Source organism: Perognathus longimembris, chromosome 8 (genome assembly GCF_023159225.1).
Source record: "Perognathus longimembris pacificus isolate PPM17 chromosome 8, ASM2315922v1, whole genome shotgun sequence".
NCBI lineage: Eukaryota > Metazoa > Chordata > Mammalia > Rodentia > Heteromyidae > Perognathus > Perognathus longimembris.
Window position 1 is genome coordinate 53,755,729 of NC_063168.1, and position 26,244 is coordinate 53,781,972.

A 26,244-nucleotide genomic window follows, 5' to 3' on the forward strand; every position below is an offset into this window, starting at 1 on the left:
ACACAGAATGATGGTCTAGAAATAATTTCAGGGCCGGGAATATGGCCTAGTGGTAGAGTGCTTGCCTCGTATACATAAAGCCCTGGGTTCAATTCCTCAGCACCACATATATAGATAAAAAGCCAGAAGGGGCGCTGTGGCTCAAGTGGCAGAGTGCTAGCCTTGAGCAAAAAAGAAGCCAGGGACAGTACTCAGGCCTTGAGTCCAAGCCCCAGGACTGGCAAAAAAATTAAAAATTAAAAAATAAAAAATAAAAGATATAAAAGTTACAACTTTTGTATACATTTGAAATTCTTTTTATTTTATTTTTTTATTTTTTTGCCAGTCCTGGGGCTTGGACTCAAGGCCTGAGCACTGTCCCTGGCTTCTTTTTGCTCAAGGCTAGCACTCTGCTACTTGAGCCACAGCGCCACTTGTGGCTGTTTTCTGTATATGTGGTGCTGAGGAATCGAACCCAGGGCTTCATGTATATGAGGCAAGCACTCTTGCCACTAGGATATATTCCCAGCCCCTATACCTTTTATTCTTATTTACCAATTGTTGATTTTGTATTTGCTTGATTGTTCGCTCTCTCCTTTCCTCTCTCTTTTTTCTCCTTACTCTTTCTACATCTATACACAATTGTTTTTGTTTTTATTTTAAATTTAAATCACCTACTTTTATCCTTGAACACTGCTTTGGATTACTGAGAATAAGAACATTGAAACATTGTCTTACATAACCAAAGAACAGTTACTGGCCTCAGGAAATGTTTATTATTTTATTAAATCAATTCCAATTTTGATTCTTGTGAGCCCAAAGGTCTTTTATAGTATTTTTTTCTCCTCTAGTACCAGCTCATCTATTGTGATTAGTTGCCATGTGTCTTTAACCATAGAGATAGACTCTTGATCGTTTCTACACTACTGTTTTTGAAAATAAATTTATTTTTTATTGTGAAGGTGATGTACAGAGGGGTTACTGTTACACAAGTCAGGTAATGAGTAATATGCCTTATTGACTAGGTATAAGGACAGGAGTACCCACATATGAAGTGACCACATTTAACTCCTTTATTCAGCTCACACATAGCAAACCTAGTAAGTCTTACAATTCATGACTGACATTACATTAGCTTATTTAAACCTAAAGCTTATATGTGTTTATATGAAAATAATATCTAAGAACACATTTTAGTGCCTTTCTAAAGCACATTGGTGTTAGATGTGGAATGATTTTGGAGGTCTTTTAGTGACAACGTGAATTTTTAGTAATACTTATTATGAAATGAGTTTATATATATACATACATATATAAGATTTTTCTATAAAGTATATAAATGTTAGAAACATTTTTAGATAAAGTACTTTATGTGCATGAAAATAGAATAAGGATGTCTACAACCAGGGATTGATTTTTATAGCTGTCTTTTTTTTTCTGTTTTCTTTTAATTCTAAAGCAGCAAATTTTTTTTTGTTGTTGTTATCCCTCATCCTTTCCCCCACAGATCCCATCTCAAATCATTCTGTTCTCACCATTCCAACAGGTCGAGGAGAATTCAAAACATCTTCCTCCGCCTTTTTTTTCTCTTTTCTTTCTTTAAAATAATTTTTTTGCATCAGTATTAATGTTTTTTGCATACTTTGCATCTTTATTCAAAAATGTAAACTTTCTTTGTCAATCTATGGACGTGCCCATATATGAAGGAGATGGGTGGGTCATAAAGGGATATCAAATGAAGTGATTGATCAGCCCCAGTGGGGGAAGCAGTGGCACCTGGCTTGGGCCAAGGAGATGTGTCACTAGAATTGATGGTGTAAGGTGTAAAGGCTGTCTTTTCTTTTGTTTTGTTTTTAAAGAAAAGTTATTACGATGATGTATTTTGTGAGGCAGGTTTACAACACTACAAGTCTTGACTAAGAAGGAAAGGAAGGAAAAAAAAACTACCAATACCCAGATTTAAAAACAAAAAAAGAAGATCATAGTCTTAGGAGGTCATTTAAACCATAGGGACTTTTCACTTATCTCCTGTTAGCTGTACCAGTCAGTGATAAAAGTAACTACGAGTTGTATAGGCTTTATTGTTTATTACTGGTTTATGACCTTAATAAAGTGTAATTATGTATTACCAGCAGGGTGTTTTTAACTGTGACTATTGTATAAAAAAAACTCAATATCCAGAAGCACATGAAGTTTCAACTTTCCACCCTGCCCATTTTTGTAAAACTGCAGTCATCTTGGACCTTTTAAAACACACACACACACACACACACACACACACACACACACACACACACACACAAATTTTAAACTCAACCAAGCTGTGATAAGTGGAATGGTTACTGTTTATACTGTGGTATGTTTTTGATTACAGCAGACAATGCTTTCTTTTCTAGTTGTCTTTGAGAATAAAAGAGGAAAAAAAATCTTGAGATGCAATGGTTTTGTGTCACATCTTGTCTATCACGTTTTGTAAATACTGGAGAAGCTTTGACCAATTTGACTTACAGATGGAATGTAACTTTGCTTACAAAAATTGCTATTAAACTCCTGCTTAAGGTGTTCTAATTTTCTGTGAGCACACTAAAAGCAAAAAATAAATGTGAATAAAATGTTAAAAAAAGAAAATAGAATAAGGAAACCCATGAAAATAGCAAAAAAAAATGAGGGAGGGGTATAAGAAAGAATAGGAAGGGTTAGATTTGATTACAGTACATAACATAAAGTATGTGTGGAAATATTACAGTGAAACTTCTTTGCATAATTAACGTATGCTAATTGAGACAAAAATGAAAAATGTGGATGGTGGAAAGGATAGCCTCAACAAAAATAGTTTTTAGTTATCTCTGGCAACCTGTGACTGTAGGATAATCCTGATTACTATCAAACAAAAACAAGAGAAATATAAGCAAAATTAATTGCCTTTTTGATACAGGATTCCTATAAATTTGATAATTATAATCTGGAAAGCAAAGACAAATGTTATAGTTGAATTTATTATGACTAAAAATAGGTAAAAGAGAAGGGGCAAAGGTGAGTCTTGTGTGTTCTCATCTCCATTGACACAGAGGCTTTGTGTTTTCTACTTACCTCTATAAATAAAGTATAAAGTGCTTCATTTATTTTTCTAGGTGGGAGCTGCTCTAAGACCAGCATTTTCACAAGATACTCCATCGGATATAATAGCAAAAGCTTGCCAGGTAAGAGGTTTTCTGTAGTTGTTTTCTATACATTCTTTCATACCTTAGAATTTCTCTTCAAGAAAGAAGAGAGTCAACTTCATGAGATTGACACTGAATGGAGTCCATTCATATCACATTTTGAAATTCTAGAGATGAAGGACAGATTAATGGTTGCCCATGATTAGAGAAAGGGAAGGAAAAATTAAGCTGAATATGGTTATCAAGAGCAATGTCGGAGTGCTTGTGATTTTGAAACTACTTAGTGCCACAACTATTGTAGTAGGTACACACATCCACACAGCTAATAAAATTGATAGAAACACACACACACACACACACACACAACACAAACGCAAATAAGTAAAACTGGGAAATATGAATGTAAGAGAATGGAATCTGAGAATACCCAGCTATGATTACTAGACTATTGATTGTTCAATATTATCACTGCAGAAACAGGCAAAGTATATATTATTTCTTACAACTGCATATGAATCTATCATCTCAATAAAAATTTTAATGAAAAGTTAAAAAAAAAGGATACTGAGATCTGAGGATCACAGTTTGAAGCCAGCCCAGGCAAGAATATCCATGAGACTCCTATCTCTAATAAACTACTCCGAAAAAGCCAAAAGTGATGTGGCTCAAGTGGTAGAGTTCTAGCCTTGAGCAAAAGAGGTTCAGGGACAGCACCCAGGCCCAGAGGTCGAGCCCCAGGACTGGCAAAAAAGAAGAGAGACAAGACAAATAATTTTTATCTTAGAAATATAATAGTAGCAGTTTCCTTTTTGTTCTATATAAGATAGTAGAATATAGAGTGCTTGTCTAGCATGCATGAAGCCCAGTTCGATTCCTTAGCACCACATAAACAGAAAAAGCCAGGAGTGGCACTGTGGCTCAAGTGGTAGAGTGCTAGCTGTGAGCAAAAAGAAGCTCAGGGATAGTGCTCAGGCCCTGAGTTCAAGCCCCAGGACTGGCAAAAATAAAATAAACAAAAAATAAAAATAAAATAATAAAATGTAAATGTTAATTTCCATCCTCTTTGTCATAGCTGAGGATATGACTTTGGCATACATCGTTTTTATATTATTCAGAAGCAAGTGACATGAAAATTATAAAAAAATATTAAAATCTACACTAACTAGAGAATATATAGTAATGATCTTTTGGGTTATAAACATTTTTTATTACAATCTAAAAATCTACAACTTCTGGGTATTGAATTGTCTTAAAAAGAATCTCACATTAATGGAAATTGCAGTGCAAAATTAATACTTGCACATTGTTCTCAGATTATTGTTATTGGCACAGAGCTTCAAAACCATCAAAACCATGTATGTTCTTATACCTCTAGTAAATTCTTTTTCACATGCCTCATGCTAGAAATTCTAAACTTCCAGAAAAATCAAAATCTTTTAAAGAGAATTGCCTGCTGCCTTCCCCTCTTTCTGGAGTACTGAGCCATGGTCCACTGCTCAGCTTCATCCCAACTCTAGATAGAAAAGATTCTGTGCACTGCAGTGATGGGTTTGAAATTGACTTTTCTTTGACTGAAAGGATTTGTCTCTTCTTATTATTGTTTTGATGTGTTTCTTCAAAGCCCGCCTCCTTAATGATGGCCTTCAGAGGGATTAACTCCTTTCATGGACAGCAGGCCAGAGGAGGACTGTTGTGAATTTCTGCATCATGACACAAGTATTGGAGTCAGAGTACATGATTTGGTTCTGGATATTGAGACACAAACATCAAAAAAGTCAATGCTTTGTAAATATCATGATGATGTTTCAGTGCATAGTATTTAAGCAGATGAAATCTCCTACCAAGTTACTGATCATTAGAAAAGCAAAGGCTACTAGAATTTCAAATCAGTAGTATAAAAATTTCCTATAAAAAATTTCCTATCATTGAATTTTCCTTAAATGCTCTTTCTTGTGTGCTTCTTCTACAAGAAGCTTCTTCTTTCCTAGTGGCAAGTTTAAATTTAAGAGCTCCTGCCAGGCACAGGAGGCTCATGTCTGTAATTAATTCTGTAATTAACTCAGGAGGCTGAAATCTGAGGATGTTCCAGCAAACAGCCAGAAGTGGAGCTGTAGCACAAGTGATAGAGCCTTGAGCAAAAAAGTTCAGGGACAGTACCCAGGCCCTGAGCAAGTCCAGGACTGGCATATATACAAACACAAGTTGTTATACAAGGCAGCTAGGGCAGTGGGTTGCTTTAGGGCAAGGGGAGGCATTGGATTACAAGGTATTCCAGCTTGTTTACTGGCATAATGTCACCTTAAAACAACTTAAAATCAAAGTAATTCTAGGAGCTAGAACAGTAGTTCTAGGAGTAGTAATCAATGGGTTAGCAAAAACTAATTACAACAAGATCAGAATCAAACATAGTGCATTCTTTTTTTTTTTTTTTTGCTAGTCCTGGAGCTTGAACTCAGGACCTGAGCACTGTCCCTGGCTTCTTTTTGCTCAAGGCTAGCACTCTACCACTTGAGCCACAGCGCCACTTCTAGCCTTTTCTATATATGTGGTGCTGAGGAATAGAACCCAGGGCTTCGTGTATGTGAGGCAAGCACTCTACCCTTAGGCCATATTCCCAGCCCCCACAATACATTCTTAAATATTTCATTTCAAGTTAAAATTGATATATTCACTAATCCTTAGGTGTAAGGCAGAGATCTTTTCTTTAGATATAATTTTTCTGATTTAGTGTTACACTGTCTTTTTTTCATACATCAAGTCCATATTGCATTATCTGCAATTTCTAATAAAAATTTTAAAGCATAGAAAATATATTTAATTTTTTGCAAGGCAAACTTAGTGTCAAGTTCACAGTCTATACAACTGTTCTCAAATTTAATTATGTTTCTACCAAATTTTATAGAACTATTATCAAACTATCAGTAGATTGATTTCTTTAAGAATCACATTTCTTTTTTTTTTTAATTTTTGCCAGTCCTGGGCTTTGGACTCAGGGCCTGAGTACTGTCTCTGGCTTCTTTTTGCTCAAGGCTAGCACTCTGCCACTTGAGCCACAGCCCCACTTCTTGTCGTTTTCTATATATGTGGCGCTGAGGAATCGAACCCAGGGCTTCATGTATATACAAGTCAAGCACTCTTGCCCCTAGGCCATATTCCCAGCCCCAAGAATCACATTTCTTTCATAGTCATATCTGATACAATTTCACTATATTTTCAGCATTTTTGACTAATGTTTTATTTTGCCAATGGTATGTCTTTAGTATAGCTTAAATGTCTATTTTTATTCAATTTAATTTTGAATACTTTGAGAGTAAGAATTGTAAGAGAGGCTGAACACTAATAGTTCACATCTGTAATCCTAGCTACTCAGAAAATTGAGGTCTGAAGATTGCAGTTCAAAGGCAACTGGAATGGCTGGCTTTATCTCCAACTAACTACAAAAAAACGGGGACAGTGCCAGGCCCCTGATTGTAAGCTCTGGGATTGGTGCACAGTACATACACACACATGAAATTATAAGATCATAAAATTATTTGTGTAAATACTCTTGACTTTTTTAAAGTTTTAAGTATTGAAGTCCATTTGCAATTATTTGAAATTCAAATGTATTGAAAACAAAAAGCTTTTTGATTTGACAGTAAGACCTGAACAAACTTGTACTCATTGGCTCCTGAAGTGAGTCAGGTTATGATATTGATTAATGTCTCTGAGCATAATTCCTTATATATTTCATTGCAAAAATACCATGTTTTAATTATTAGGTGCTGCTACCACATGACTTTTTACGTATATTCCCTAGTGAGGATCATGTACCCTGTTAACCTTTTACCCAAAATTGGAGACACATCTTGGCTTAAGGGTTTCAGATGAGAAAGTGAGGACTTGTAATCACTCTTGACCTAATTGGCTCTATCAGAAGTGCAACTTTTCCCACTTGAAATTCTGTCCTGGGGCAAGTGTCATTGTGCTTGCTTTGTTTTCCTTTGTTTTAGGGGTTTCAATTTCTCTATTTATGCTTGTTCCACTTATGCCTTGAGCATAACCATTTTCCCTGTGCTTTGACTTTTAAAAGATAGGTCTAAAAAGAGACTCATATCTTAAACAAATGTACCTACTAATGTTATATCAGTTATCGCCTTTGTGGGGAAATTCCTAAGTGTATATATTTGCTCTTGAACTTGTTCCTGAAATCCAGACCCAAGTGTCCAACTGTCTGCTCAATATCTTTCCACACATTTTTTAGTGGCACTTAGAACTCAGCCTGTAAAAACATTTGGAATCAAAATTGTGGTAACTTATTGTCTCCATTAAACTTTCCCATTTTCCTGGACCAGATCTTTTAAACAATGGCGTCACTGCTCCCGTTCATATAAATTCAAAGCTTTGACAGTCAAAATCTGACCGTCATTCTTCATGTTTTGTATCAATCTTGCCCTATCCCCTAGAAATGTCTCATTGAGTTCCAGACCCAATGACTTTTACTTTCAAGATCAGAATGAAATCTCAATTCAGTTTACATGAAATATAAATTTTGCTATATTTGATCACAACTTACTTTCCTAATCACCATTGCTTCTGCCTATAAACTCCCCTGTGTCTGTACATACAAACCATCCTGATTCCTAAATATTCCTATTTTTTCTCTCTTTTCTTTCTTTGTCACGTCACAGTCATAAAATGTTCTCGTGTGTTCACTCAATCTGCACTTTCTTTAAAAAATAGTAACAACTCATAGCTTGTGTAACATAACCTTTTTGCCTGTGGTAAATAGACATTTTGTTGAATTGAAGAATTAATATCAGACCTAACTATGTTGGGTAGAAAACCAGTTCTGTTAAAATTTTTTGTTAATCAGCGGAAACACCCTAAATAAATATCACTTTACTTTTATCATGGGAGTACAATAAAATCTTTACTTGCTATTGATTTGTCATAAAAAATAATGTAAAGATAGCATTGGGTAGGGTTTTTTTGGTTTGTTTTGTTGTTTTCCCCTAGAAAAGAGTATAATCTTTACTCCATTCTCTTCCATGAAATGTTAATTTTTTATATAAAAATTCAGAAATGTTTTCCTTGGCTAGGTATGCAGCACGTGGATTGGAAGTGGAGTTGTCAGTGATCTCAATGATCTCCGTCGAGTACACAATCTGCTTGTTTCTTCTCTGGATAAAGTTCAAGCTGGAAAAGGGTCTTCTAGCCAACTGTACAGAGAGAGTGCCACAACCATGGAAAAATTAGCTGTTCTCAAAGCATGGGCAGAGGTAAGCATGCCACTCCATCAATGAAAAAATCATTTCCCTTTTCCTATTGATAAATTATTTTTGGTTTTTAAAAGCTGACCTTTGACATAGAGTGCTTTTTGAAAATCTGTTGATCAGCTTTTAAAAAACAACAACCACCTCTTAATTGATGAAGCATCCTCCTTACTTAATATGAGGAAATTAGAGAAAACCCAAATTATGAATAATAGAAAATAACTTATGCTATGACTTTTTTATTTGATTATATTCCAGGAGACTTGCCAGCTTGATCTATAGGCTGCAAGAGTTTTGATTTGCTTGCTTATTATGGTTTTTTGAGGTATTATCCTACTACATAGGCTAAGGCGGCCTTAAATTCTTCTAATCCTGCCTCTATATCCCAAGTGCTAGGAATGTACTCATGCACCACCACACCCAGCTTCATTTTTTGTTTGTTTTGGTTTTGTTGCCAGTCCTGGGGCTTGAACTCAGGGTCAGAGCACTGCCCCTGGCTTCTTTATGCTCAAGGCTAGCACCCTGCCACTTGAGCCACAGCGCCACTTCTGGCTTTTTGTATATATGTGGTGCTGAGGAATCAACTCCAGGGCTTCATGTATACGAGACAAGCCTAGCTTCCTTATTTTTAATAGTTGATTTTACCTCTTTCATTCTCATATTCACATATATTGTTTAATATATAACTGGCAGAAAGAATTCTGCCAGTTGCTTTTGAATTCATATCATTTGCCCTCCTGTATTTGAAGTAACTGATTCCTTACTCTGCCAACCCAGCCCATCCTTACTTCCCTGTTTCCCTGGTATCAGCAGCCTGTGACCATTGAATAGCAATTGTTGGCTCAAAGCAAACAGTAGTCAGATGACAGATGATATAGTTTTTAGATAAAGAATTGCTGGGGTTTGAATATCCCCCCCGCCCTAGTCCCGGGGCTTGAACTCAGGGCCTGAGCACTGTCCCTAGCTTCTTTTTGCTCAAGGCTAGCACTCTACCACTTGAGCCACAGCACCACTCTGGCTTTTTCTGTTTATGTGATGCTCACAAATCGAACTGAGGACATCATGCATGTGAGGCAAGCACTCTACCATTAAGCCACATTCCCAGCCCTTGGATTTTTTTTTTCCACAAAAGAAAAAAAAGGGGGAGAAATGTAGAGCTCAGTAAGATACCTTGGAACTCAGTTTTCTCTAATATTTAGTCTAAGATCAAGCTGTCTTTCAAATAGAGCGTCTGTTTGCTAATACCCACCTACCCACATTTTAGACTGAAATTTACTCCTTTTTTTCTCTGTAGCAATTATATTCCAGCTGACTTAGTTTTGCTAAAAACAAAAAACAATTTCACAATTGTCCTTAGTCTTCCAGCATTCCTAACTAATACTCCCAAATGTAGAGACTGTGATGTGTTTTCATGTTTAAAAAAGATCATTTTTCATTTAGCTGGTTCTTTACTCCCATAATGTGCTTGATTCTATTACAAGGAAGTTTGGCATAGATCAGTGTAAAAGGCATTAAATACAAGTGAGAGGCACCAGAAAAAGTTGCATGTCTAGGGTGTACCATATATAAACCCTTATAAATGGCCCTACGTCCCGTTTTCAGAACTACAGTTGTATGTATGCCTTAACTAGTTCCTTTTTCTCAAATCTCACTCATCTTAAGTTCAGTAAGTAACTAATTCTTATTTAACTTCATTTGTATCTTTGAATTAACACCCTTTTCTTTTTTTTTTTTTTCTTTTTTTGCCAGTCCTGGGGCTTGGACTCAGGGCCTGAGCACTGTTCCTGGCTTCTTTTTGCTCAAGGCTAGCAGTGTGTCACTTGAGTCACAGCGCCACTTCTGGCCATTTTCTATATATGTGGTGCTGGGGAATTGAACCCAGGGCCTCATGTACACGGGGCAAGCACTCTTGCCACTAGGCCATATCCCCAGCCCCGCTTTTCTTGTTTTGTATTGCTATACTTGGCCTTCAACTTATGGCCTCATGCTTGTTTGACTTGTTTGCTCTTGACTATTGCTCTACCACTTGAGCTATGCCTTTAGCTTGGTTTTTTGCTGGTTAGTTGGGGATGGAATCCTGTGGACTTTTCTGCTTAAGCTAAGTTTGAATCTGAGTAAGATTATTGGAGTCAGCCATCAGTTCTCAGCTTTACAGTTATGTCATGATAAAAATATCTATGCTTGGGGCTGGGAATATGGCCTAGTGGCAAGAATGCTTGCCTCGTATACATGAAGCCCTGGGTTCGATTCCCCAGCACCACATATATAGAAAACGGCCAGAAGTGGCGCTGTGGCTCAAGTGGCAGAGTGCTAGCCTTGAGCATAAAGAAGCCAGGGACAGTGCTTGGGCCCTGAGTCCAAGGCCCAGGACTGGCCAAAAAAAAAAAAAAAAAAAAAATCTATGCTTGAGCTTAGCATTGATGGGATACCTTTGCAGTACCAGCCACTTAGGAGGGTGAGGCAGGGGATTTCTTGAATCCAGGAGTTTGAAGTCAGCAATATAGTGAGACCTTAATGCACTAAAAAAATAAAATCTGGCTGGGCACCAATGGCTCACACCTATAGTCCTAACTACTTAAGAGGCTGAGATCTGAGGCTCCTGGTTCTAAGCCAGCCTAAGTGTGAAAGCCCATGATACATTTATCTCCAATTAACTATTACAACGCCAGAAGTAGAGTTGTGGTTCAAAGTGATAGAGCTCTAGCCTTGAGCAGAAAAGCTCTTAGCTGGGTGCCAGTGGCTTAGGCCTGGAATCCTAGCTACTCAGGAGGTAAGAGCTGAGGAAAAAGCTGGAAGTGACGCTGTAGCTTCGGTGGTAGAGCTTAGCCTTGAAAACAGAGAGGATACAGACAGAGCCCAGGTTCAGAGTTGAAGTCTCAGGACCAGAAAAAAAAAAAGAGCTTTAAAAGACATACATATGACTCTGAATTTCTTCATTGACACCTCCCTTTCTCCATTGCTCACCAAGTATATCTTCAATTGCTTCACAGCCTGTGCTCAGGCAAAACTAAAAACTTGGAGTTTGCTTAAAATGCTGAGTTCCGTTTCCTGTCTTTGTGCTCTTGTACTTGCTGTTCCCTCTGCCTACAATTCCTCTTTCCATCTTTACTATAAGCTAGTGAACTCTTGTTCTGGAAAACTCTACCTTGCCTTTCTCATACTTTCAAAGTTCAAATCTGTCCATGCTTGGTGTTCCACAAGACTCATTCATTTATTCACTAGGAAACCCCTGTGTGTTCAGTTGGTGCCAGACACTATACCTAGCACTGGGTAGAGTATCTAGGGAAGGTAATTAAAAGCAAAAGTTACAGGCTTTTCTGTTGTCATTTTAAGACAGGATCCTGCTTACGTGGCCTACATTGAACTCAGGCTCATGATCTTCCTGCCTTAACTTCCCAGCTACTAGGATTGCAGGCCTGCATCTTTAGACTCAGCTTGGAAACAAATTTTCAAGTTTTCTTCTCAGCATTTTTCTCACTCCCCTATTTTGTATTACTTTGCATTCATGGACAGCAAAAACTGCTTATTTGTCCTTGTTGTCTCAGTTCCTAATAAAATAACAATTGCAATGCAAAAGGTAGCTAGTGAGGATTCAGTCTCAACAAAGAACAGTCTTCAAATTATTCATTAAAGGGCTGGATATGGTGACACACATTTGCACTTACAATTCCAGCATAGGTGGAAAGAGCAGTATTTTCATTTCAAGGACAGTATGAGCTGAATAGTTCAAGGAAAAATGGGTTACGTAGTGAAAATCTGTCTCAAAAATAATTTATGTTTTAGGAAGGTTGCTATTATATGTTGCTTTGGTTCAAAAACTAGAGAGAAAGGATACAGATGATACGTGTGACTAGTAAATTTTATTCCTAGCTATCTGTTGCAATTGCTAGATTGCAAAGTATCATTTAAGGGCTTAGGAAGATATTTATGGAAATCCCCTCTAGGCACCTCCATTTTCTCAGCCTTTTTCTTTGAATGCTGTCTGTGTCTAGTAAGTCTAGGAGAGTGGACACAGTAGGTAGAAAGTTATGTATTGAGAAAAATAAGGAGCTTTTGTAAATGGAACATGGAAAGCCAGACAACTCAAAAAAACCTACTCAAGGAATATGCTGAGAGAAGTAGTCACAGTCAGATGAGTAATAAATGAATTGTTTCTGAAACCAATAGAAGTACTTCTGTCATTTTTGACAATTCATAAGGTTGCTTACTTTTTAGTATCTATACAGGATTAACTTTCATAATTCAGCTATATAGTTAATACAATTTAAATGATCTCATGTTTATTTTATGCTTTGTTATTTTCACTTCTTGAATATCTTATTAGGTATATGTAGTTGCTATGAATATTAAAAAGGAAGCAGAATCAAAACCCAAAAGAGCCATTAAAAGTACTGATGATGATGATGATGACTATGGTACCATAGATGAGCTACCACCAGACAGTTTAATAACCTTGGTACAACCTGAACTGCCAACGCTTAGCCGCCTGTGGTTGGCAGCATTGAAAGACTATGCACTTTTGACTTTACCAGCTGAATTTTCTAGTCAGCTCCCCCCAGATGGTAAGTATTACAATTAATCGAAGGTTTGCTTTTATGGAGTTCAAAGTAATAATTAACAACAACAAAAGATTTGGGCTAGCATTGACAATAATAATTTTTTTGTACTTAAACTTGACTGTTTCATTTAGAGGCTGTCCTACATACTGAATTAGTCGATTCAGCATATTATAGCAGAAAACTTTCTAATAGTTACAGCAAAAATGTTAGCAATAGCTGAGGGTACTCTTTAACTATGGAGAACAAGTCAGAATGTATAATCACGATGAAATAATACTGCTATACTGGTCATTGTATGTATTTTTATATAAATTCTAATCTAGCTATGAATTGTATTTCTAAAGTCCTTGCCAAATTGCCCTTGTAGATTTCATATTAAAATCTGTAGAAATATCATGATGAACATTTTTCCTGTCTAGAAAAGGTATTATCAGTTCATTTTCAAAAGAATCCATTCCTTTTTATCTTTTTGTTAATAACAATGATGGAATTCTCTTATTCTACTTTTTTAATCCAATCTAACAGCAAAGAGAGAGGAGGAAATTGTGAGTGTTGGTAGTAGAAATAGAATGTGGGAGAATATCAAAACAGAAAAATACAGGAGACAGAATCGTGATCATGATAAAAAGAGAGATGACAAAGAAGTAAATCCTGGGACAGCAGGAAAGGTAAAGGTAAGGATAATTATCAGCACCAGCTGTGTGAAAGCTGAGAGCTAGCCTAGCCACAGTGAAGGAGAGACATGGGGATTTCATTTCAACAATTGTGCAAAGTGCTTGGGCTAGGAAGAAGCTCTTTGGCCACATTTCTTTTTGGTATGAAATGAAGACCACTTATAATAGAAATTATATTTTCATTGGTTTGATTGTTTCACAGGTGGAGCATTTTATACTCCAGAGACAATTGATACAGCTAGACTTCACTATCGGAATTCCTGGGCCCCAATCCTGCATGCAGTGGCTCTTTGGCTAAATAGCACAGGATTTACATGTTCAGAGTCTACTGAAGCCTCCGTGTCTGGTTTGCAAAAGCGTCCTACAACTGTTCATTTAAACCAGGCCCCGGGAGCAATGACAAGTGCTAAATCATTGCCAGAAATTAACAAAGACAGAATGCATCTGATTTTAGGTAAAGTGATATATGAATGTATTTCAAGATATGTTATTTCTGAAAATTCACATCTTTAATTTTAATGCAAGGGAAAAATTAGTATAACACAACCAGGATAACCAAAGGATTTTTCTACTCTATTTATAGTTAACTGGGTTTTTTTAATCTAAAAGTTAAATAATTGAAAGCTACTCTTAAGAATTATAGCTATCATTTTCAGTCACAGAGAAATACTGAATAATTTTCAGGAGAAAACTGATAAGCATTTTTTTTTTTTTTTTTTTGCCAGTCCTGGGCCTTGGACTCAGGGTCTGAGCACTGTCCCTGGCTTCCTTTTGCTCAAGGCTAGCACTCTGCCACTTGAGCCACAGCGCCACTTCTGGCCGTTTTCTGTATATGTGGTGCTGGGGAATCAAACCAAGGGCCTCATGTATACGAGGCAAGCTCTCTTGCCACTAGGCCATATCCCCAGCCCCAAGCATATTTTTTATTCAACAACAAGTTTTCTTTTTACTTGGCACATAATAGATTATCCTATGAAGAAAAGAAGTTTAATTTAAATTATTTCTAATGTACTATTGCTTTCTAGGTGCTTTGTTTTTAACATTTAAGAATTTACATATTCTAATGAACATTTAGTGATTTCATGTTTTCTAGGGATGAAAGGAACACAATTTGTGAAATGTAATTATAAAATTTATCAGTAGATATCATAAATGAAAACATGAAAAACTTTAAAAATCTTAGACTGGTACTCACTAAGAGCAGGTTGTACCCAACATATCCATTGAGCTTCTATTGCTTGACATTTTTTGTTGGTTTTTTTTTTTTTGCCAGTCCTGGGGCACTGTCCCTGGCTTCTTTTTGTGTAAGGCTTTAGCATTCTACCACATGAGCCACAGAGCCACTTCTGGCTTTTTCTGTTTATGTGGCGCTGACAAATTGAACTCAGGGCTTCATGCATGCTAGTCAAGTGCTCTACTGCTAAGCCACATTCCCAGCCCTATTACTTGACATTTTAAAAGTTTAAATTTATACAAAGCTGCTTGACAGCTATTTGACAAAAAGTAATATAACATTCATGAATTTATTCTTAATGTACTGTAATTTTTAAGGTCCTAAAATTAGAAAAGTGAATCTTCATAATCATCCTAATGACATAAGAAATCTGCCCCACCCCCGTACTTAATTTAAAATATTATCTAATTGTGAAGGTACAAACTTAAGTTGAGTTTGGCTGCCTTGCTTAGAAACCATTTTTGAACTCCCAAGTAATTAAAAATACATATTAAAGTAATCTGAAAATATTAAATAAAAGTAGAGTTAAGTGTGGTATAAAGCTAACATCAAGTGTTTCATGCTGAAGACCTTTGTTTTTATTTTGTGCATTTCAGGTGTGAGTATACAGTTTCTTTGTTCCCCTAGACCTGAGGAGCCTGTTGAACATGTTACAGCATGCCTGCAGGCCCTGCATACCTTGCTAGACTCTCCTTATGCACGAGTCCATATTGCAGAAGATCAGGTACCATGTGTTTAATTACAAGAGAATTGTTTGCTTTGTTTCATTCATATTACCTAGGATACTTGTATTACATAGGAAATGAATATTAATTAGTAACAGTATTATATGTATTTAGTGATAACATTTAATAAGCATTAAAAGATTTTTCTTCTTGCTTCTTTTTATTTTTTTTAGAAGTTTTGGTGTTAAAAGTCATGCCCGGGCACTATACATACCACTTAAGTCATGCCCCACACCCTTTTGCTTTTAATTTATTTTACAGCAAGAATCTCATATTTCCATCTGGCTCAGATCATGAGTCTCCCCCCCTCCTCTGCCTCCCACATAGCTAGTATGTTAGCCATGTACCACCACATCCAGCTTATTTGTTGAGATGGGGATCTCACTAACTTTTTGCCTGGACTGGTTTTAAATACAGTCTTCCTGTCTTCGCCTCTTGAGGAGCTTGGATTACCACAACCACTAAGCACCTATATTGACTCAGAGTTGTCCAGGGAGAGCTAGATTAGAGATAACTATTATACCTTTGCCATTCATAATCAAATAAACTTTTCTCTCTCTTTTTTTTTTTTTTTTTTTTTTTGGCCAGTTCTAAGGCTTGGACTCAGGGCCTGAGCACTGTCTCTGGCTTCTTTTTGCTCAAGGGTAGCACTCTACCACTTGAGCCACAGCGCCACTTCTGGCTTTTTCTATATCCGTGGTGCTGAGGAATTGAACCCAGGGCTTAATGTACGTGAGGCAAGCACTCTACCACTAGGCTATATTCCCAGCCCAGTACTACAGTTTTAACGCAGGGCCTTGGACTAATTAGGCAGACTCTACCACATGAGCTGCACCCTAACCCAAATCAAATCTTGGGAAGGAAGTGCAAAAGGGATGAGGTTTCCTCTGAGAAAGCCCAACACAAACACAAAAACTAGCGTGTGGAAGAGATCGTGACAAGTACATGCTGATAAGGAACAGGTAGAGATTGTTAGATGAGGCTAAACAACAGAGTAAAGACCAAATCATGAGGATTTCTTTAGAGCATGTGAAAGAATTTGAACTTTATCTTAAAAAATTATTTTTAAAATGTTTAGAGGACCCAGATGCCGGTGACTCACATCTGTAATCCTAGCTACTCATGAAGCTGAGATCAGAGGATCATGGTTCAAAGCCAGCCAGGGCAAGAAAGTCCTTGAGACTCTTACCTCCAGTTAACTACTGGAAGCTGAGCTGTGGCTCAAGTGGTAGAGCACTAGCCTTGAACACAAAGATCAGGGACAGAGCCCAGGTCCTGAGTTCAAGTTTTAGGTCCAACACACACACACACACACACACACACACACACACACACACACAAATGTATAGAGGAATGGTGTAATAAATTCTGTAAGGAGTGAGGGAATGGGGATGGGTGACATTATCTAAAAAGAAATGTACTCTTTATCTGACTTATGAAACTTTAACCCCTCTGTACATCACCTTTATAATAACAATAAAAAAAGAGAAAATAAGTTTTATAAGGTGAATGAATGACATGGGGCAAAGGATGTATAGTTCAAAGATGGAAAGCTTAAGGCCATACATTTGATTCCCAGCACCACACACACACACACACACACACACACACACACACACACACAAAGTAATAAAAATAGATATAGAAGGACAACCCTGTCATCCTGTGGAGGCTGGTTACGAGGCTTTTTTCATCATTTCAGAGAAATGGTAAGTACACTAAGCCAACAAAAAGTAAATAAAGAAGAAAAAACAGCCAGGATGGAAGGATAAATAGTACTTAAGGACTGCTAAGAGGGAATTAAATCAGCAATAGAAATGATTCAAGAGGTAGGAGGGAAAATATTTCTTCACAGTGGGAAAATGATTACCTTTGAATATGAAACTTAAGTAAATATGTAAATTATAAAATTCTCCAGATTTTTTTTTTTTTTTTGCCAGTCCTTGGCTTTTTTTGCTCAAGGCTAGCACTCTGCCTCTTGAGCCACAGTGCCACTTCTGGCTTTTTCTATATATGTGGTGCTGAGGATTAGAACCGAGAGCTTCACGTATGTGAGGCAAGCACTCTACCACTAGGCCATATTCCCAGCCCCTCTCCAGCTATTTTGAGTTTGAAATTTTGTTAGGATAAAATGTGGCCATTTTGCATACTGTTACCAATTTTTACACAGTCCCATATGTTACTTTTTGTTATGAATGTTTTTTATACTTATATTTTCTCACATTTTAATACTGTACATTTATCCTTTGAGTTTAAAATTAATTAAATGTGTCTTAATTGATTTATAATAGCTTATTGGTGTTGAGTTGCTGAGTGTCTTACACCGCCTCCTGCTGACCTGGAACCCGCCATCCATACAGCTGTTGGTGACTGGAGTGGTACAGCAGATAGTGAGAGCTGCTCAGGATTTTTTGCAGGAAAAACAAAACACTCTGAGTAAGCACTGGAAAGTATACTAACTTGAAGTAAATCTTGTTTGTATTCTAATATCTTAAATATTAATGCTAAGATGTTTTTAAAGAATATAATCTGAAGCCAGGTGCCAGTAGCTCTCTCCTGTAATCCTAGCTACTCAGGAGTCTGAAATCTGAGAATCCTCAGTTCAGAGCCAACTTGGGAAAGAAAGTCTTGAGATTCTTATCTACAGGTAACTACCAAAAAGCCAGATATAGAGCTGTGATTCAAAGTGGTAGAGCACTATCCTTGAGCACAATAGCTCAAGGATAGCTCTCAGGCCCCGAGTTCAAGCCCCAGGACTGGCAAAAAAAAAAAAAAAAAAGATCAGAATGGGGTAGTGATCTGGCTGTACCATGTGTCCCCATTGATTGATTGATTTCCAGGGTTGATTTGACTGATGTGGCTGGCTAAGTGATAGGACCTTCCTCCCTCACCATTCCACATGCTTCTACTGGTCAAAGAGGACAACTTTCTCAATAGAGGAGGATGGGTCTCAGGTCAAGGATATATAAGTAGCTCCAAACAAGCTCTCAAGAATATAATTTACATGGAAGATTTAGAAATGATTTGCTATCACTAGAAGAACAAGTGAAATTCCTGGTATTTGACCCTTTTTCCCCTTTTAAAATGTCAATTTCAGGCTGGGCGCTGTTGACTAACACCTATAATTCTAGGTACTTAGAAGGTTGAGATCTAAGGATTATATTTTGTAGCCAGCCTGTGCAATAAAGTCTGTAAGACTCTTATCTCCAATTAATCATAGACAAAGCTGGAAGTAGCGCTGTGGCTCAAGTGGTAGAGTGCTAGCCTTGAGCAAAAAGGAGCTCCGGGACAGCACCCAGGCCTAGAGAATTCAGGCCCCAGGGCTGGCAAAAAAAAAAAAAGGTCAATTTCATCTCTTAAACTATTCTTACTATGAAATGTATAGTTAAGAAAATACCTAGTAATGATTTCCAAGTAAAAATTGAAGTGTCTTGTTTTGAAGAAGTGGTCAACACACAGGAGAAGTATATTGGCAAAGACATGCAGCAGCATTTAGACAGTTACTTATAAATTATTGTGAAAGAGTTTCATAAATATATGTACTGTGCTGTTTATATACACTTTGTTTTGCTGGATATTTCACCAAACTATCTCTTCCTTAAGATGAAGATGACATTGAAAAAGAGTCCTGCACTGTTTTAGGAGAAGGTGGTGATAGTGGTGGCCTCATTCCTGGACAGTCTCTTGTGTTTGCAACTATGGAGCTACTGATGTTCATTTTAGTACGGCACATGCCACACCTGAGTACCAAAATGTCAGACTCTCCAAGTCACATAGCCACTAAAACTCGGCTTTCAGAAGAAAGTGCTCGTTTGGTAGCAGCTACAGTGGCCATTCTGTCTGATTTGCCATCCCTTTGTTCACCTGCTGGTAAAGTATTGATCAGTATTTGGAAATGCATTACATTGTAGTATTACATTGTAGCATTTAAACACTTAGGATATATTTGCCTCTTAAGTTTCAAGTGTAAAAATGAGAAGACTGGTCTCTTTTAAGTGTTTGTTTACTTTTTAAGATCAAAGATTATAAAGATTCAAAAGATTCCAAAACCTTTTCAGATAGAGTTCATAGAAGAGGAAGAACTACAGCCTTACAGAAGACACTGAATGTCAACATATAGGCATAAGGTGGAATTATAGACTTTATTTTCTAAGCTGTGTTCTATATTCATGAGAAAAATGTAAAATTTAAAGAATGACAGAGGACAGTGATAGTCAATGTTAAGGAATACCTAAAGAAATTACAGCTAACAAAGATAAGAGCTGTCTGTAGATACTGAAGAACTATTCTATGGAAGTGGACTATCCTGAGCTTAATGCACACGTCTTAGATTCTTTTTCAGATGTTATATTAGTAATATGGTGAATTTTGTATAAAAACAAGGAAAAGAAATTTTAAACCACAATCCCCAGTTATTGTATGGCCTGTGCCTGTAGCCCCAGCTACTCTGTAGGCTGAGTCAGGAGGATTGTTTAAGCCCAGGAGTTTAAGGCAAACCTGGACAACATGGTGAGACCCTGTCTGTGGCAGGTTGGAGGGAAATAAATAATCAGTTGTAAATTTTATTTTATATATAATGGAAACTAATATGGTAGCTGAAATAGTGATGAAGTAATCTGATTTGCTTTTGATTTTAGGATGTATGACAATCCTGCCCACTATTCTCTTCTTAATTGCAAGAATCTTGAAAGATACAGCAATAAAATCTGCAGATAATCAAGTTCCTCAGCCAGTCAGTGCCGCTCTTCAAGGGATTAAAAGTATTGTGACACTTTCAATGGTCAAAACCAAGGAAACTCAAAAACAATGGACAGCTCTAATTCGTAGCACTCTTGCATACATCCTCGAATATTCTCAACCAGGTAGCCTATTAGAGTTTTAAATTTTACCCTATTAAAATATCCAGTCCACAATCAACTTATTAATGAATAACTTTGTGAGAAATCTGCTATATAACATTGAATCAATTCAGAAAAGTGCTTTTGAGATTTTTAGATTTGAAATATAATAGTTCTTTCTGAAAGAACAACTCTTAATACCCTTGTCTGAGAACCTAGGTACATCTGGGGAGTTAAAAAAATACACATTATATGCCCAGAATTTACATGTATTAGTGTATTTACATTTACTTCAAGCTGTTTGGTTCAGGAAAGTATAGTACATGTCATTATCCTAGTGTACCCTCAAATGAAACTACTTTCTTGACATTGTTTGTTCTAGGAATGTCCATATATAAAACAATATATTTCCTATACTAATATGTATGTTACATTAATAAATGTGCATATATATTAATGTGTAGATGCATTACATAGCGTGAGGTAATAAATATGTGCAATGCATAGTATTTGTATTTTTTAAATTCTGTAAGTAATACAATATTTCTGTCCTTATTCCCTCAGTAACTTTTTCGGTCTGCTAATGTGGGTGTTTAAAACTCTTGTTCACCTTTTTAACTCCTACATAGCCTTTTATCATATCTTTGTTAATTATTACTCATTCTCCTGTCATTTTAGTTTTTTTTTGCTATCTCTGATTTTTCCAAATTGTGAACATTGTTTCAGTAATTATCTTTATATATTCTTCATGCATGTGTTCTTAAGAAATTTTCCAGAAATGAAATTGGCATATTTTACCTTTATTTCCATCAGATATTTCCAAATTGCATTCCAGCGTAGGTATATGCATTTATACTGATGTCAGTGTACAATAATCTCTATTGTTCCTTGTGTTCATTAGTACTTGGAGCTGTCAGGATTTAAAATTTTATATGTGATGAATAAATGTGCCATCTTACTGTTAGAACCTATATTTCTCATTTTCCTCACACATATAACCTTTTTCATGTTTGTTTGTTTTGGGGGGAAGTGATTATTTATATTTTTGTCTGTAGTTCTATGCTTGACTTTTACTTTCATTTTGCTTTTTAACGTAGATTAAAAGAGAAAGAAATATTAAAGTGCCATATTTACATATGTACATGTAGATTGATTGATGAATAAGAATAATCAGAAATTGTTAAAAGGTTTTGTTTTGCCAGTCCTGGGGCTTGAACTCAGGCCTGGGCACTGTCCCTGAGCTTCTTTGCTCAAGGCTAGCACTCTACCACTCTACCACTTGAGCTACAGCACCACTCTGAATTCTCTTTATGTGGTACTGAGGAATTGAACCTAGGACTTCTTGCATGCTAGGCCAAGCGCTCTACCATTAAGCCATACTCCCATCCCCAAGAGGTTTTTTTTTTAATATATAAATATTACTTTAATTTTTGTTGAAGGAATCTGGAATCACTGTTGTTGTTGTTGTTGTTTTTTTTTCAATTTTCTTGGAAGACTTTTATATTTTATCAAGCTAGTTTTTTGGTTTTTTTGTTAGTTGTGGGCCTTGAACTCAGGCCTGGGCTCTGTCCCAGAGCCTCTTTCATAGAAAGTCAAGCACTCTTAATAAGAAAAGTATCAGAATAGACAATTTCCATTTTGAAAATTGTGTTTCTTATTATAAGAGCTGAGATCTTCTACTTAAAAATATGTGTGTAGAGGCTAGGAATATGGCTTAGTGGTAGAGTGCTTGCCTCGTATACATGGAGCCCTGGATTCGATTCCTCACCACCACATATATATAGAAAAATCCAGATGGGGTGCTGTGGTTCAAGTGGTAGAGTGCTAGCTTTGAGTAAAAAGAAGCCAGAGATAGTGCTTAGTCCCTGGGTTCAAGCTCCAGGACTGGCCAAAAAAAAAAAAAGTGTGTATTAAATGTATTTTGAGGGTATGAATTCTTTTAAGATTGCTTTAATCAGGATTGGGAATATGGCCTAGTGGCAAGAGCGCTTGCCTCCTACACATGAAGCTCTGGGTTCGATTCCCCAGCACCACATATACAGAAAATGGCAAGAAGGGGCGCTGTGGCTCAGGTGGCAGAGTGCTAGCCTTGAGTGGGAAGAAGCCAGGGACAGTGCTCAGGCCCTGAGTCCAAGGCCCAGGACTGGCCAAAAAAAAAAAGAAAAAAAAGATTGCTTTAATCATTTCTTTTCATGTTGAGAACTGTTGATTTCTAAATAAATAAATTGCAAATTGTAATAGATGTTACAAAATAACATTTTGATTTACCCTTGGCCTAGATTCACCAGTTATCATTTTGCTACAAATGCTTTATTATTGTCTATGCAGTCCACATATAGAATATGTTGAAGTCATCGTAACTCTTTACTCCACAATCTTCATAGATATCTGGGAGGCAAGGTCATTCCTTACAAAGCTACAGAAGAATTATCAAATTTAAGCAATTTAACATTGACACAATGCTATTATTGTTCACAAGCAAATCAGAAGTTGGCCTTTATACAACTTTTTTTCATTTAATTTTTCTATTGCTTTAGTCATCTTTAATTCGGGGAAATGCCTTTGCCTTTGTCTTTTATTATATTACTTTTTTTAAGAATACAGGTCATCTATTTTGAATGTTTTTAAATTTAAAGTATTAATTTTTTCTACAGTTTCAATTTTGTTTCTGAGTTTGGGCTGGGATAATGTTGCTTCTTCCCACTATTGAGACTTCATTTTAATATCTGTTAAGATAGTATTTGCCATTGGTTCTCTACTATAATGTGCCATTTCTCCCTTTTGTAATTAACAAGTAATCTGTAGAAGGACACTGGAGTCTCTCTATTGTATTCTTCCCAGTGGTTTTTGCATCCATGATGCTTAAATCATTTATTACTACTATTGTTTCAAAATTATAGTTTTTTTAACTTATATTTTTGGAGGCCTTCATTGCTATAGATGTTGAAGGGAGTTGTCCAAGATTAAAATTCCAAAATGTTTTACAAATAGCATATTGCTTTCATTTTTTCTTTCTAGAAGATTCTGTGCCTGATGAAGTAAGCCTCCTAACAGCAATTGCACTCTTCCTATGGTCTGCTAGTAGTGAAATAATAGGAGTCCAGTCTTTACAGAATGGCTGCATGAACAGATTTAAAAATGCATTAAATTCATGTGACCCATGGGTAAGTTACACTTAAACATTCTACTGAAATTTTTATACTGATTCACTAAAATATGATACTTATAATGAAAACCTAGGCGTTTATAGTATAGATTTTAATTGGAAAACCTGGAAAGGATCACTATATAGTCACTGATGCAGAACCTTTCCAGTATCTGAAATATTTGAGTAGTCCTGTCGTCGGTGGGGGCTTCATATGAATCTGTTGTTTCTCAAGATTTATTTCAACAATACCAAAGATGCTAAAGGATAAATTCAGATTCTTATATGTTTTCATGGACCTATTGGAAACTCTGATTTACTTAGAAAATGTGCTTTAGTATTTTAATGTCAAAGTCTAAACTAAGGATTCTCAAAACATACTCCACAACAGGGGAAAAATAGCTTCTACCACTAGCTTCCTAAATTACAGTCTGCAGATTTGTAGTTGAGGGATCTGGGAGAATTAGAGATCTATGTATCTATACTTTTAAAATGTTCCCTAGGCATTTCTGCTGTCCAGTGAATGTAGTGATTTATTTTCTATCAAAGGACTGAAATGGTTTCATTCTATCATTTGTTCTTAACTTTGATGAACTTTTCTTCCTTTTTATAAAAAAAACCTTCTATGGTGGATACAAAGTTTATTTAATATAAAATAGATACAGTGAGAATTTCTAGGCCTTAGTAAACTTAAATTTGTTTAAACAATTATTTCAGGATTTGCAGTATGGAAACAATGTATTTTTTATAGCTTTATTTTAAATCATTCCTGTATTAGCCTTCCTTACCTTATATTAGGTCAAAACTGGGGCATTATAATAATTCCTGAATTATATAAGCATGGAGATCTGGTAATTAACATATAAGATAAAAACATATATGATGTTTTTCTTTCCCTTGTAATTTAGTTAGCTTATTGAAAGCTCCATTGTTCTTTTTTTCCTCTTATGTGGCAAAATAGCATTTCAATTTTTGTCTTGCAGTATCTTTTAGATACTTTTAGTAGATATGAAGATACAATGTGATTTCAGAGCAAGTAGGAGCAATTACATATGTTAATTGATAAAATTATTTTCTTATGTAGGTTCAAGCCAAATGCTACCAACTCCTCCTCTCAGTCTTTCAACATTCCAATCGTGCCCTCTCTACACCCTATATCCATTCACTAGCTCCAATAGTGGTTGAAAAGCTAAAAGCTGTTGAAAGAAATAGACCAACCAGTAACACAGAACTTTTAGCTGTTCAAGAAGGAATTAAAGTTCTTGAAACATTGGTTGCTCTTGGTGAAGAACAAAACAGTAAGTATTTTCTTATTAAAAATAAAAAACTACTGGTTCAAAATGTAGATTTGTAGTCAGGTGCTGGTGGCTCACGCCTATAATCCTAGCTACTCAGGAGGCTGATATCTGAGGATCATGGTTCAAAGCCAGCCCCAACAGGAAAATCCATGAGACTCTTATCTCTAATTAACCACAGAAAACCAGAAGTGGTGCTGTGGCTCAATGGGTAGAGTGCTAACCTTGAGCTAAAGAGCTCAGGGACAGCACCCAGGCCAGAGTTCAAGCCCCATGACTGACACATGTCTGTTACACAGACATACAACAACACACACAATTTGATGTTAGACACAGGTTTTTCAGTAGTACATTTGTCAAGGAGTAATTACTACCTGAAAGCATAATGTTCCTACCATAAGGTATTGAGTGAATTTATATTTTTTATGAAGAAGGCATAATGAATTACTAATGGTATTTTAACACTGATTTCTAGGAGTATTCTTTAAGAACTAGGAAAATAGCCATGTAAGTGTGAATAGTGAACATCTATATTAAAATACCTCAACATTTCATGCCCTGAAATTATTAATTTTTTTTTGCCACTTCTGGGGCTTGAACCCAGGGCCTGAGTACTGTCCCTGGCTCAAGGCTAGCACTCTGCCTCTTGAGCCACAGTGCCACTTTCAGCCTTTTCTGTTTATGTGGTGCTCAGAAATCGAATCCAGGGCTTCATGTATGCTAGGCAAGCACTCTACCACTAAGCCACATTCCCAGCCCTTGAAATTATTTTTTATTGAATGAAAAACTACATTCATCTGTGTACCCAGAGACTTATGCAGCTTAATTTACTCATACTAAAATAAAATTTTAATTGTAGGAAGACTAATTAAACTAATGTTTTGTGATTGAGCATTAAACTGTTTACAGTTTTCAAATTATCTTTCCTATCTGTCCTCATGCTAAGATTAATTCTAAATTATGGCATCTGTTCAGGAGCTGTTTTCATGTCTAGTCACTATAAGGAAGTAAGATCAGTGCTAAGATTATGGAATGCAAAAGGTTTAGTCCTTGCATCTATGAAATTTATTTGTAATTTAAAAATATAAATAAAACTATGTTAAGCCAGGCACCAGCAGCTCACACTGCTAGCTACTAGCACACTGAGATCTGAGGATCACAGTTTGAAGCCAGCTCAGACCAGAGAGTCAATGAGATTCTTATCTCCAGTTAGCCACCAAAAAGTTGGAAGTGGAGCCGTGGCTTAAGTGGTAGAATGCTAGCCTTGAGCACAAAAGATGAGGCACATTGCCCAAGTCCTGAGTTCAAGCTCTAAGACCAGTACACACACATATACACAAATTTTAAAAAAGAGTTAATTTGCCTAGCATAAACCATAA

At 36.4% G+C, this 26,244-nt stretch overlaps 1 protein-coding gene across 3 annotated transcripts in view; it reads left to right on the forward strand.

Annotated features, from left to right (window-relative positions):
* The window catches only part of Heatr5b (HEAT repeat containing 5B), a 70,319-nt gene that overhangs the window by 41,356 nt on the left and 2,719 nt on the right, over positions 1-26,244 (forward strand). For all 3 annotated transcript variants that reach the window (XM_048353121.1, XM_048353123.1, XM_048353122.1), the window contains 10 exons: positions 3,111-3,179; positions 8,222-8,401; positions 12,720-12,957; positions 13,831-14,082; positions 15,459-15,586; positions 17,879-18,023; positions 19,191-19,457; positions 20,225-20,449; positions 23,444-23,589; positions 24,655-24,868. In XM_048353121.1, the coding sequence (XP_048209078.1) occupies positions 3,111-3,179; positions 8,222-8,401; positions 12,720-12,957; positions 13,831-14,082; positions 15,459-15,586; positions 17,879-18,023; positions 19,191-19,457; positions 20,225-20,449; positions 23,444-23,589; positions 24,655-24,868 (1,864 nt within the window). The remainder of the gene's footprint in view (positions 1-3,110; positions 3,180-8,221; positions 8,402-12,719; positions 12,958-13,830; positions 14,083-15,458; positions 15,587-17,878; positions 18,024-19,190; positions 19,458-20,224; positions 20,450-23,443; positions 23,590-24,654; positions 24,869-26,244) is intronic.